Consider the following 14,427-nt stretch of genomic DNA (forward strand, 5'->3'; position numbering starts at 1 on the left):
TCCCGACAAAAATCTATGGTTGCTACCCAAGCCGGCTGGTCATTTGTTCTATCGGTTCGGTTGCCAGCGACTCAGTCGTTAAGTATTTTGTTCTACATCTATGGATGCAACAGTCGTTTGTTCTAAATGTTCCGTTGCCACGATGGCTGGCAACGGTTTAATCCCTAGCTAGCTAGCCAGCCAACTTAGACTGGCATTCACATCAAACAGTGTAGCCAGAATACAGCAAACTAGCTGCATTTTCTCATATACAGTACCAGTCAAAAGTTTGGACACACCTACTCATTCAAAGGTTTTTCTTAAATTTTACTATATTCCACATTGTAGAATAATAGTGAAGACATCAAAACTATGAAATAACACATATGGAATCACGTAGTAATCAAAAAAGTAGTAACTAAAAACAAAATCAAGATATATTTTATATTTGAGATTTTTCAATGTAGCCACCCTTTACTTTGACAGCTTTGCACACTCTTGGCATTCTCTCAACCAGCTTCATGAGCTAGTCACCTGGAATACATTTCAATTAACAAGTGAGCCTTTTAAAAGATAAAAAGGAAAGAAATTCCACAAATTAATGCGTTTGAGCCAATCAGTTGTGTTGTGACATGGTAGGGTTGGTATACAGAAAACAGTACCTTTGCTGGTGACACTGATTTATTTAGAATTCAAGGCACACTTTACCAGCATGGACACCACAGCGAGATGTCATCCCATCTGGTTTGGGCTTAGTGGGAGTATAATTTGTTTTTCAACAGGACAATGACCTAACACACACCTCCAGGCTGTGTAAGGGCTATTTGACCAGGATGGTGAGTGATGGAGTGCTTCATCAGATGACCTGGCCTCCACATTCACCCGACCTTAACCCAATTGAGATGGTTTGGGATGAGTTGGACCGCAGAGAGAAGGAAAAGCAGCCAACAAGCGCTCAGCATATGTGGGAACTCCTTGTAGGCTGCTGGAAAAGCATTCCAGATGACAACCTCATGAAGCTGGTTGAGAGAATGCCAAGAGTGTGCAAAGCTGTCATCAAGGCAAAGGGTGGCTACCTTGACATTTTTTTAAATTTGTTTAACACTTCATGATTCCATGTGTGTCATTTCATAGTTTTGATGTCTTCACTATTATTTATACAATGTAGAATATAGTAAAAATAATGAAAAACCCCTTGAATGAGTATGTGTCCAAACTTTTGACTGTACTGTATATATCCATAAAAACGATGCAGATTCATGATTTCGACTGGCTGAGAAAAGTTGCCAGCCTGTCTCGCCCCGACATGTTCATTACCGAAGGACAACTGGAGATCGAATTTCAATATTGAAACAGTGTTGCAAATGTCAGAGAGAGACAAAGGTTATTACAAATCTCCATTGTTGAAAACTAAATGCTAGTCCAAAAGAAAATGGGATATGTCTAGATGCTTTTTAATAGTGGAGGCGGAACTGACGAGACAGTGGATTACGCAGTCACATGGAACAGAGGAAATAGGCATTTCAACTCTATAGATTTAGCCGGTGTTAACTTGTGGAATAGACAACGCCTGGAATGGGGTTAACCAATCAGCATCCAGGATTAGACCACCTGGTGTATAAAAATAAATAAGCCTCCGTGCCACCAGGCGACACCACTGACTCACCAGTCGGCTGATCTCCTCCTGTCTGTCAGGTGCAGAGCGAGCTGTGGCTTTGATCATAGTGGACGTCTGATTATCTGTCAGTTTCTTGATACAGCGCTGCCCTGCTACTATGTTACACACCTGCAGGGACACAAAACAAAAAACCATTGAGCATATTATATAAGCAGGGATTTCCTTCTCAAGTATAGAAAGCAACTGGATTGAATGTTTCTCACCTCCAGGGGCAGGTAGGTGTGCTTCTGCTCCTGCCCCACCTGGAGGCAGGGCAGGTGGGGATACTTGAGCTGCAGGCTGTACTTCTCTCTGAAGTACTGGGCCACCGTGCGCTCCACCGTTTGACCATTCTCCAGCTGCAGAGGGAACCTGACCACAACAGGTCGATGGAACGGCAAGGGTTAAGAACATCTTTAACATTGAAAGGAGCTGTGCAAGAGGGGCTTGTCTGGGTCTATGTAGACTATATATGACTGTTAAAAGACAAGGTTTTCAACAGCTCGAGTCTTCGATTTCATAGTTAATACAGTAACGGCCTCACAAAGCTATCAAAATGTTGAGCATCAGTAAATAGTGGAAAACAAAGCAGTAGCTGCAGATAAACAGCTGCATATTGGCCAACGGTGACTAACACCCATTGACCTCGAGACAAGGACCTGACTCAGACATTTTGTGGTTCGGGTGAATTCTTGTGAATTGGTCATCCTACATTTAAGTGCATGCTCCTCTCTCCTCCCATCCCATCACACCGCCCCACACATACAACCACATCCCAGGCTCCATGCCAGTCTCTCTGGCCTCTCCCTAGTCCCACTCCACCTCATCTACGTCTAGTCCCAAACCACCATCTCTCTGGGGCGCTCTTGACTCACGTTTGATGGCTGGCGGGCCGACGGGTCACATTGCAAACACGGTACTTCCTCCGCATGGTGCCACAGTGTGTGACCTCCACCTTCAGACCTGGACAGGATAGTGACCGCTTTTATGACCTCAGGGACGTGGGAATAACACAAACTTATGTACAAAGGCACCCCCAAATCCTAGTTCACATCCGCATTCACGCACACAGACAAAACGCACAAAAAAACACTACCTTTGATTTCTTTGGTGAATTTGACCCGGTGGGAGTCTGTGAGAGGTCGGGGCTGCTCGTCTATGTTGTGGATGTCCAGGACCTCACACATGAACTGGATCACTGGCTGGGCTTTGTAGAAGGCCGTGGCAGACACTGCAGGACAGACAGGGCCATCAAAAACAAGACTCGATCCCACTCATTCAGAATTACCCATCACTGGCACTACCTGCCAAAACCGAGAGTAATCTCACTAGCTATTTACTGTAGATGCAAAATGTGAATTGATCTTGATCTGTCAAATACAGTTGAAGTCGGAAGTTTACATACACCTTAGCAAAATACATTTAAACTCAGTTTTTCACAATCCCTGACATTTAATCCTAGTAAATATTCCCCATCAGTTAGGATCACCACTTTATTTTAAGAACGTGAAATGTCAGAATAATAGGAGAGAGTTGTTTATTTCAGCTTTTATTTCGTTCATCACATTCTCAGTGGGTCAGTATTTTACGTACTCAATTAGTATTTGGTAGCACTGCCTTTAAATTGTTTAACTTGGGTCAAATGTTTCAGGTAGCCTTCCACAAGCTTCCCACAATAAGTTGGGTGAATTTTGGCCCATTCCTCCTGACAGAGCTGGTGTAACTGAGTCAGGTTTGTAGGCCTCTTTGCTCGCACACGCTTTTTCAGTTCTGCCCACAAAGTTTCTATAAGATTGAGGTCAGGGCTTTGTGATGGCCACTCCAATACCTTGACTTTGCTGTCCCTGCTTTTTGCCACAACTTTGGAAGTATGCTTGGGGTCATTGTCCATTTGGAAGACCCATTTGCGACCAACTTCCCGACTGATGTCTTGAGATGTTGCTTCAATATATCCACATAATTTTACTTCCTCGTGATGCCATCTCTTTTGTGAAGTGCACCAGTCCCTCCTGCAGCAAAGCACAACATGATGCTGCCACCCCCGTGCTTCACAGTTGGGATGGTGTTCTTCAGATTGCAAGCCTCCCCCTTTTCCTCAAAACATAATGATGGTCATTATGGCCAAACAGTTCTATTTTTGTTTCATCAGACCAGAGGACATTTCTCCAAAAAGTACAATCTTTGTCCACATGTGCAGTTTTTTGGAGCAGTGGCTTCTTCCTTGCTGAGCTACCTTTCATGGTATGTAAATATAGGACTCGTTTTACTGTGGATAGAGATACTTTTGTACCGGTTTCCTCCAGCATCTTCAAAAAGGTATTTTGCTGTTGTTCTGGGATTGATTTGCACTTTTTGCACCAAAGTACCAAAATTGCTCCCAAGTATGAACCAGACTTGGAGGTCTACAATTTTTTTCTGAGGTCTTGGATGATTTTTCCTTGATGTCAAGCAAAGAGGCACTACGTTTGAAGGTAGGCCTTGAAATACACTGCTCAAAAAAATAAAGTGAACACTTAAACAACACAATGTAACTCCAAGTCAATCACACTTCTGTGAAACCGAACTGTCCACTTAGGAACCAACACTGATTGACAATAAATTTCACATGCTGTTGTGCAAATGGAATAGACAACAGGTGGAAATTATAGGCAATTAGCAAGACACCCCCAATTAAGGAGTGGTTCTGCAGGTGGTGACCACAGACCACTTCTCAGTTCCTATGCTTCCTGGCTGATGTTTTGGTCACTTTTGAATGCTGGCGGTGCTTTCACTCTAGTGGTAGCATGAGACGGAGTCTACAACCCACACAAGTGGCTCAGGTAGTGCAGCTCATCCAGGATGGCACATCAATGCGAGCTGTGGCAAGAAGGTTTGCTGTGTCTGTCAGCATAGTGTCCAGAGCATGGAGGTGCTACCAGGAGACAGGAGACGTGGAGGAGGCCGTAGGAGGGCGACAACCCAGCAGCAGGACCGCTACCTCCGCCTTTGTGCAAGGAGAAGCAGGAGGAGCACTGCCAGAGCCCTGCAAAATGACCTCCAGCAGGCCACAAATGTGCATGTGTCAGAAACAGACTCCATGAGGGTGGTATATGAGGGCCCGACGTCCACAGGTGGGGGTTGTGCTTACAGCCCAACACCGTGCAGGACGTTTGGCATTTGCCAGAGAACAAGATTGGCAAATTCACCACTGGCGCCCTGTGCTCTTCACAGATGAAAGCAGCTTCACACTGAGCACATGTGACAGACGTGACAGAGTCTGGAGACGCCGTGGAGAATGTTCTGCTGCCTGCAACATCCTCCAGCATGACCGGTTTGGCGGTGGGTCAGTCATGGTGTGGGGTGGCATTTCTTTGGGGGGCCGCACAGCCCTCCATGTGCTCGCCAGAGGTAGCCTGACTGCCATTAGGTACCGAGATGAGATCCTCAGACCCCTTGTGAGACCATATGCTGGTGCGGTTGGTCCTGGGTTCCTCCTAATGCAAGACAATGCTAGACCTCATGTGGCTGGAGTGTGTCAGCAGTTCCTGCAAGAGGAAGGCATTGATGCTATGGACTGGCCCGCCCGTTCCCCAGACCTGAATCCAATTGAGCACATCATGTCTCGCTCCATCCACCAACTGTTGCACCACAGACTGTCCAGGAGTTGGCGGATGCTTTAGTCCAGGTCTGGGAGGAGATCCCTCAAAAGACCATCCGCCACCTCATCAGGAGCATGCCCAGGCATTGTAGGGAGGTCATACAGGCACGTGGAGGCCACACACACTACTGAGCCTCATTTTGACTTGTTTTAAGGACATTACATCAAAGTTGGATCAGCCTGTAGTGTGGTTTTCCACTTTAATTTTGAGTGTGACTCCAAATCCAGACCTCCATGGGTTGATACATTTGATTTCCATTGATCATTGTGTGATTTTGTTGTCAGCACATTCAACTATGTAAAGAAAAAAATATTTAATAAGAATATTTCATTAATTCAGATCTAGGATGTGTTATTTTAGTGTTCCCTTTATTTTTTTGAGCAGTGTACATCCACAGGTACACCTCCAATTAACTCAAATTATGTCAATTAGCCTATCAGAAGCTTCTAAAGCCATGACATTTTCTGGAATTATCCAAGCTGTTTAAAGGTACAGTCAACTTAGTGTATGTAAACTTCTGACCCACTAGAATTGTGATACAGTGAATTATAAGTGAAATAATCTGTCTGTAAACAATTGTTGGAAAAATTACTTGTGTCATGCACAAAGTAGATGTTCTAACAGAGTATAGTTTGTTAACAAGGAATTTGTGGAGTGGTTGAAAAACACATTTTAATGACTCCAAACGAAGTGTATGCAAACTTCCGACTTCAACTGTACATCACGCCAGAAACAGCCATTTGTCATCAATTATCAGCCATCATCATTTTTTGGCATATATATATATATATAATATATATTATATATATTTAGGCATATATCTCAGACCAAGTACAGCAGCACAAGGCCTGCTTCATAGCCAGGGACACCACCTAAGTACCTCAGGGAAGTGACATGCCAACATGGCTCTCAAACATGAAATAAAACCTAGGAGAAACATCAACATCCCTCTGGTTTTATGTGCCGTTAAGAGGAAGCTGGCCCCTAGATGAAGGCCCTAATGCTTTTTCCACCTGAATGGAGAGATGAGTAGAGAGGAAACAGATGCTGCACTGATACTGGGCTGACGTCACAGTGACGTCAGGGCCACATCTGACAGCGACAGTGACGATCGGAGCATACATGCGATTAGAAATGATGTGGAGTGCAGGTGAAGGTCACTCTCCTCGGAGACAGTAGGGCTGTCATCCCCATAAACAGGAATATACATCAGAAATTTCATGTATGTTTTGATGCTTGTGATAGTGCTGATACTCTACTCTTGGGAGTATGAAAATGAAAGGGTTTTAAATAGCACCCATTTTTGTTTGTTGCTTACAAACACACACTTTCTCAGTGTTGCTGTATCTTCAGCTTGGCTGTGTGTGTGTATATAATGTCCCCTGGTGAGATAAAACAGAACATTGGCGCCTATTTGCTTTCGCGCTCTTTTAGGGCCTATTCTCCTCACAATGACTAATGAAAAAGAGAATCATTTGCAGACGGCTGGACTTTTTCTGCCTATTGGTGGCGAATGAGCGATGGGCTAGACGAAGCCAAATGATTTGCGAGAGAGGGAGAGCGGGAAAACCGCCTGAGAGAGGCACTAAGGCAGAGAGAGCAGTCAAGCACTCCCCAAAACAAAAGCAGCCCACCAAAATCGCTCCCAAACACAAAGCGCCCCTCAGATCCCTGCACCTCCGTCTCCACAGCAACCGCCTAGGCAGTTCTCACAAAGCAAGAGACACCCCCCCCCCCCAATCCACCGTCTACAAAGGCTATGGCCAGCCCACCCACCTATAACTAGAACCATCCTTCCAAACCACCCTGTTGCCAGCATGCGGCACAACACCCACTATGGAGTCCTCCCTTATTAGGTAGAAGTTGCCCCAAACACTGATACAGGTTCGGGGCCTGTGTTCATAAAGCCTCTCAGAGTAGGAGTGATGATATAAGATCAGTTTAGCCCTTTAGATCTCATTGAATAAGATTACATGGACAGGGGGACTTGATCCTAGATAACAACTCCTACTCTGATCCATATGGCCCCAGATTATTCTTTCATCCCCCTAATGGCTAAGGTTAGGATTGGTGGCAATGTGATGTGCGTCGTCCTCACCGTCAATATTGAGCATCATCTTCCACATGGCGGGGCGTACAGACTGGTGGAAACCAAACCACACCTCTCTCCCCCCTCCCAGGGGATGGTCGTAGCCCTCTGGGGCTGAGAAGAAGGAGCGGCCCACTGGAGTGTACCTGGAGAGGGGGAGGCGAAATAGAGAGATAGTGAGGGGGGAGAAGAGTGAGAGAAGAGAAACAAAATAAGGAAAGATAGATAAGGGGGACAGACAGGAGAATGGGGAAGTTAGTTTCCACAACCTGGACCAGAATCTTGGTCAATAGCGCTTTGCACAGTGACAGTCTGACAACAATCTATTTTTCAATTGACACTGAACATCAATGAAACGAGAGGGTGAAAACTCCACACGACCTTATCGACATCCTATCACTGATCGGCAAAGACTAATTAATAACAACATTTGCGTTTCCTAGAAAGTCCTGGACACATTCTGTCAATGCAGTAGCCTGAAGCTATAGCAAACATAGCCTTATGGCAGGTGTTTTTATTTAAGACTTAGTTTTGGTAGGCACGCTGATAACACATTGTTTTTGAGTGGAGGAGGCTTTGAGTGAAGTCAGGTATGAAGGCATAGGTAGTCACTATAAACTTGATTTCCTGACTGATTATCGTCAGGCCATAAAAACAACCACATTTTGATTTGCAAGGGCATACATTCACGTGTTTCATTACCAATGTGGCACTAAGCGAAAAAAAAAAAAAAAAGTGTAGCAGAGTTGAGTGGTTTGCTTTTAAATCAGTTTGCTGAGGATTCCAGGAATATATGCTCAACTTTTCAGAAATGCATGCATCCTGTTTATCAAATAATTAACCCAATCACATAGTTATAACAATCCGTATTATAACCACTTGGGCGGCGACTGTCTAACTCACTTCATGGAGGGCAGGTGTCGCAGCACCACGTCCACAGCGTGTACTGGGTTGGTGCTGATGGGCTTGTCCAGCTCCAGGGGCTCAGGCACGCTGCGGCCGGTTAGCACCTCGTGCAGCATGTGCCAGCTCACCAGAGACACAAACTTGATTGAGACCTTAAAGGGCCGGTCCTTGCCCCCTTCACCCGGTAGAGTGACATCCAGATCCACCTGTGAGTGTGTGGGGGTTGGGGGGGGGGGGTTAGAGATGTGTGTGCGTGCATTAACAGATCAAGAAGTGTGGGAGCGTGCGTGAGAGTGTGTTTTCAGTCTTGTGGGAGCCCCAGGTAGGTTTGACTGTGTGTGTGTGGCTGGGTGTCAGTCTACATCCATCTTACCCCTGCGGTTGCCACAGGCAGCGGGTTGGCTGTGTACAAGCTCCTCTTCCCATCGTAGACTGGCCGACGATCCCCAAAGATGGTAACCTTGAAGTGCTGCACCATGGAGTCCACCACCTCCCTACATAACACAAAACAAGTTGACCTCTTTAGACTTGTCCAATGGTCTGCAACCTGTGGCTCTGGAGCCGCATGCGGCTCCTTATCTGCCCATACGTGGCTCTATAATTATTGTTCAAAGTAATAATAATAAATAAAACACAAGTCGAATAAAACATAAAATTACCTCTAGTCACACTTCAACAACCACATGAACAACCCCTAATCTGATACCATGTGAAACATTTTGGGGATCCTAGCAAAAGGCAAACTCTGTTATTCTAAGCGTACCTGTTGACGCGGCGCGGGCACTTTTCGGGCTTGATGTCCACCTCATAGAGGTAGACGTCTATCTTGGGGATATCCACCTGGAAGCAGTTGGCCAGCAGCTTGATGGGCTTTCCCATGGTGCCATAGCCAGGCCGCCGTGGCACAGTGAACAGGGGCTGGGCTCCAACGGCTCCTAGAGATGGGAGGGGAGAGAAAATGGAAAAGGGGAACAATCATTCCATTTCCAATACAACAGACCAGTTCTTGGAGGAACAGGCTTAGATTAGTAAATTGCTAAAAATCAGCTTTGTAGTGGCCATTTTGACAAAAAAGTTAGGTCTCAATCACCTGCTGCCTGTGTGTCAAGAAGATAGAGATATTGGCTGAAAGAATCTACTGGAAGGAACCACTTTAGAAAGTAGAGACAACAAGGAATACTTTGGGGGGAATAAAGGTTTGGTTTCACTATGAAAAATTAAACCCAACAGAAACAAAACACCCAGACGTGTGTCTGTGTGTGTGTGTGTGTGTGTACACAGCGGTGCGTCCCACACATTGCCACCCCCAGACACAGGATGTCTTACACAGGAGTCACTTTAACCCAGTAGACAAGAGTTATTTTAAAAACACCCCGATGTGCCACACTCATCCCAGTGCCATTTTGGGTCTTCCATCTCATGGCCCACCCATCAACATCAGGAGCAGCTGATGTAGAAAAAACAAAAAAAACAATTCGCCTTTTGAAGTGTTGCGTTGATTTAGCCGAACATTTGCTGACGTTGTTGTTCAGATGGCCTACGTGAGACGCTGAACTATTGCGCAACACTCAGTCTAACAACTGAGTTCAGATGAGTCAGTATGTTGTTTTTTCATCCTAAACTACACTGAACAAAAATATCAAAGGGAACATGTAAAGTGTTGGTACCATGTTTCATGAGGTGAAATAAAAAAAATACCAGACATTTTCGAGATGCACAAAAAGCTTTTGTTAACATTCTTGTTCGTGAGCATTTCTCCTTTGCCAAAAGAATGTATCCACTTGACAGGTGTGGCATGTCAAGGAGCTGATTAAACAGCTTCATTACACAGGTGCACCTGGTGCTGGGGACAATAAAAGGCCACTGAAATGTGCAGTTGTGTCACACAACACAATGCCACAGATGTTGTGGGAGCATGCAATTGGCATGCTGACTGCAGGAATGTCCACCAGAGCTGTTGCCAGATAGAGAAATTAACATTCAATTACCATTAGCCGCCTCCAACATAGTTTTAGAGAATTTGGCCGTACATCCAACCGGCCTCACAATTGCAGACCAAGTGTAACCACGCCATCCCAGGACCTCCACATCCAGCTTCTTCACCTACGTGATTGTAAGAAACCAGCCACCCGGACAGCTGATGAAACTGAGGAGTATTTCTGTCTGTAATAAAGCCCCTTTGTGGGCTGCACCCTTGCCCAGTCATGTGAAATCCATAGATTAGGGCCTAATGAATTGATTTCAAATAACTGATTTCTTAGCTCCGTTAATAAATTTTTTTAAATCAATAAAAATTTGGTGAAATTGATGCATGTTGCATTTAAATGTTTGTTCCACATACATATCCTCATCACCCCTATTCAACACTCCCATCTCGCAACTCAAGACGACAAGCAGAAAGTAAACCATGGGAGTTTCCCCCTCAGCCTCTCTCTGGTACTCTCCACCGCCAAAACCAAACTGCCCCAACGTGTCATTAATAAATGAGTGTCAGGGCTATGAATGATTCACCTCCTATTGAGTCATGATGAGTGGGTGTCAGCATACGAGTGGGTGTCAGTTCATTCGAAGCCCCAGCACAGGTGGGGGGGGGAATGGAATAAAAACCATAACAGAACCCTCTCTCAGGTGCTGCCAGCTCATGGCCTAAGAGCATGAGTAGAAATGTTTGTTTAGGGCTGTCTTTCAGAAGCTGGAGTGTTCATGGTTCTCTCCCCGTCCGTTTCTCTCGCCTGGTGGACCTTGAGGGGTGGGTACAGGGGTGGCAGATGCAGGTTGGGTGTAGGCTAAGGCCAGACCTCGGTGGGTCACAATGACAGCAGAGAAAGGGAGAGAGAGAAGTCTGGAATTCCAGCCATAACTGTCCCACGGACACACACCAGCCCTTTTGTGATGGAAATGATCCAGGGGGCCGAGGGGAGACCAGTGCAGGTCTCAGACAAACAGAGAGAGACACATGGGTTTACTCATACCGCCACACACACACACTCTCAGACCGTGAGAGACACAGGCGCTCTCTGACACACAGATTGCTTTTCCTGTGCTGCGGTGGGGGTGAGTAAGCCAAGCAGGAGGAGAGGGAGGAGTAGGATGGCTGGGGGAATGGGCAGGGAGGGCTGGTATTCCTCAGGCACACATACTGTACTACTAGCCTCCATGCTGCATGAGTCACTGGGCCAACGCAGAGAGAGAAACACAGGAAGAGGACCATCCTGCCTCGGGACACTGTGCCAGGCATTCTATATAAAAATATATATAATTTTAAAACACTTTTCTCCTAGTCCTGTGTGTGTAAGCATTTCATGGTAAGGTTGTATTCGGCGCATGTGACAAATACAATTTGATGCCGTCTTACAGATACGCACACACAAGTGCCTTCTGACAGGCCTTTACTGAAACGCGCAAGCAAGCTCGACCAACCATACACACAGGAAAGCAGCTGCAGCGTCATCATCCCACCATGTAGCGAGCGAGACACGAAGAAACACCAAGGCCACAGAGAGTAAAGCATAACACACACCCACAAACAGCGGATCAGAAATTCAGAACACTGAAAAAAAAAAAAAAAAAAAAAAAACTTGCCAGAAACTACTCAACATTTCCAAGCTTCCGGTTATTAAACCTAACCCTCCTGGCCATTTCCCCCTCAGACGTTCAAAGAAATGGATTCAAAACACACTCGTGTGCAGAACTAAACTCGATCGCAAAAAGCCTCGTCGCAAAAATCCCTTCCAAGGCATGTTAGCCTATTTTCTCTGTCACTGATCATTCAGAATGCTTCTCAAGCACACACACGGCCTAGTATCTCTCAATTCTCCCCCCTTCTAAACTATTTGAGCCCCTTGCAGACAAAACAAGTACAAGCACTCCCCTGGGAACTGTAGAGGGGAACGTCGTGGAGGGGGGCCAGGCCAGGGCAGGGAGGTAAGTAGAGGGGGGAGCTGACTACTCTAGTCTGAGGTTTCTCTGACACTGTGTCGGCCCCAGTGGCCCCGAGCTGGCCCTGTCCTCAGGTCACCCACTGCCCATATAAGGCATGCTCAGTACCAAGCAAGCAACACAGCACAGAGACCAATGGCTCAGTCGAACACACACACACAAAGGGGTGTGAAGCTGAACAAACTGCTCATATGACCTCATTGACCCGAGATACACACCAATGGATCAACCAAAAATGTTGAAGTCTACAAAACAACAAAGTTGATGCCTAAAATGCACAACATGATGATTAGTACTCAACTATCCTGGAATACCATGACCTGTGACCTATAGGCCTTCCCATAACGAGATTGCTGACAATGAGAGATGGCCTACTCAAAAGCCCATGTGGAGGCATCAAAGGCTTGTGGTCTGCGTCATTTAGCGGTGAGAGGGAGCAGGTTCAAGGAAACCTCCCCCTAATGTGTTTACTCTGAAAGTGTGTGTGTGTGTGTGTGTGTGGGGTCAGAAGAGTCGTAAATGGAAGAACGTGTTTTCCAAACAGAAAAATTGTTGGTACTTTCAACGCTTTGTCTCATTTTGTTTCCTGACCGCATGTTACGGACTACATTACAGACACCAACTAACAGAGGCAGTAAACTGGGTAGTATTCGTTAGGGCATACCGTAGGAAAACAGTGTACAACAGAAAACAAAAACTAGCGTTATTGGACAAGGTCAGATAGTTCTTCCCTGTTTCTGACCGCTTTCTTCAGTTTGATGCCTAATGAGTATGTCCCTGATATTAGAAAGAACAAGTCAGTGGGTATGTGGAGAGATAAGGAGGCATCACAGAACTGACCTTGTAATGACAATTTCTCAGTCAAACTGTAACAGAAGTGGATGTGCCAAAATGGGACCCAAGTGATAAACTCGACAAGGTTGGCAAAGTGCAATTGCATTTATTTCATTTAAGTGTCTTATGAGCAAGCCGGTGTTCGATCTCAGGCGACCTCAGCTTGCTACACTCATAGACTGGACGCTGTTTAATGTTGTGAGGAGAAAAATTACTAGGCTATATTATCACAGGCTAGGAGAGAAACCAGTAACCACATCCCTGAAAAGCAGCGGATACCTACACTGACTGGCGTCATGTTCAGTAGGCATGGAATGGATGCAAACACCCCGAAACAGACTTAAACAGAGATGCATTCTACTACCTGAACTCAATCAACTCCAACAAGAAACTCTTAAAACATATTGAAATGGTGTGCCCTAATGAACATGACCTAGTTACCATTACACATCAAGTCTGGGCTCTCCCTTCCTTGGTCCCGCTGCCTTCCACAATGATTGGCTGAAAACGTACACACAGACGCAGGGTAGACCCACACACACACACAATACAGCTGTTGTATGTATAATCCGGAAGGCCTGGGCTGTCAGAACAGGGCGAGTGCTCCGATGCGGCGGGGCACAAAGGCGTCAGTCACAGCAGGCAGCAGGCCCAGGCACACGAGGACGGTCGGACGGACGCACACAGTGACAGAGCGCCGCGGGCTGGGAGGGACTGATGCGTGTCAAACAACTAGTTTATTCCCCCGCTCTGTCACTTGTCCCATCTACCTCAGTGCTCAGAGAGTGTCGGGCACCGACCGGAGCCACTCACTCCACAAACAAACACAAGCTGTACAGGGAGACCAAGGAGGGAGAGGCAACATGAAGTACCCTGAGGATGGATGGCGGGGGGGGGGGGGGGACAAGGAAGGCTGGACCGAGAGCGGATACACACACACCAACACGTGAATGAGCTAGCTCTGTCAGCCTGGTCGGAACATCAGGGTACTAGCCGATGAGACAATAAAACATGTTTAGTGGTCAGGGAGAACCTCCGACTGTGATTAGGACTAGGAAGGAGGGAGAGATATGGACTGGCGTTAGGCCAGGGGTCACATTAATGCAGAATTGTGTGTTTGTTATGACAAAATAATATTTTTTTAAAAAGCAGAACAAATCTCTTAGTTTGTTTTGTAAACGCAGATCTAAAATGCTTCTTTTGGGAGTTTCTGCTGGGCATTAGACTCATTTTGTGCTTCAGTTGCACTTCTCCACTCAGATGAGAACTCATGAAAGGGCATTCTGTCAGCTGACAGCGCTCCGACTGATGTTTAGCTGCTTTTCTCTGGTAAATTGCAGCGGGCTACATTCTTTCCATGATGAACATTAGAAATATAACGGCCA

The 14,427-nt window shown here is 46.0% G+C and overlaps 1 protein-coding gene across 3 annotated transcripts in view; it reads right to left on the reverse strand.

Moving 5' to 3' along the window:
• Positions 1 to 14,427, reverse strand: part of LOC109903820 (protein argonaute-3) — a 49,939-nt gene that overhangs the window by 26,227 nt on the left and 9,285 nt on the right. For all 3 annotated transcript variants that reach the window (XM_031791057.1, XM_031791061.1, XM_031791065.1), the window contains exons 2-9: positions 9,033 to 9,204; positions 8,643 to 8,763; positions 8,267 to 8,475; positions 7,373 to 7,509; positions 2,733 to 2,867; positions 2,512 to 2,599; positions 1,861 to 2,008; positions 1,646 to 1,765 (exon numbers count right to left, since the gene is read on the reverse strand). In XM_031791057.1, coding sequence (XP_031646917.1) covers positions 1,646 to 1,765; positions 1,861 to 2,008; positions 2,512 to 2,599; positions 2,733 to 2,867; positions 7,373 to 7,509; positions 8,267 to 8,475; positions 8,643 to 8,763; positions 9,033 to 9,204 — 1,130 coding nt within the window. The remainder of the gene's footprint in view (positions 1 to 1,645; positions 1,766 to 1,860; positions 2,009 to 2,511; positions 2,600 to 2,732; positions 2,868 to 7,372; positions 7,510 to 8,266; positions 8,476 to 8,642; positions 8,764 to 9,032; positions 9,205 to 14,427) is intronic.

The sequence above is a fragment of the Oncorhynchus kisutch genome, linkage group LG2, assembly GCF_002021735.2.
Source record: "Oncorhynchus kisutch isolate 150728-3 linkage group LG2, Okis_V2, whole genome shotgun sequence".
In the NCBI taxonomy this organism is placed as follows: Eukaryota; Metazoa; Chordata; class Actinopteri; order Salmoniformes; family Salmonidae; genus Oncorhynchus; species Oncorhynchus kisutch.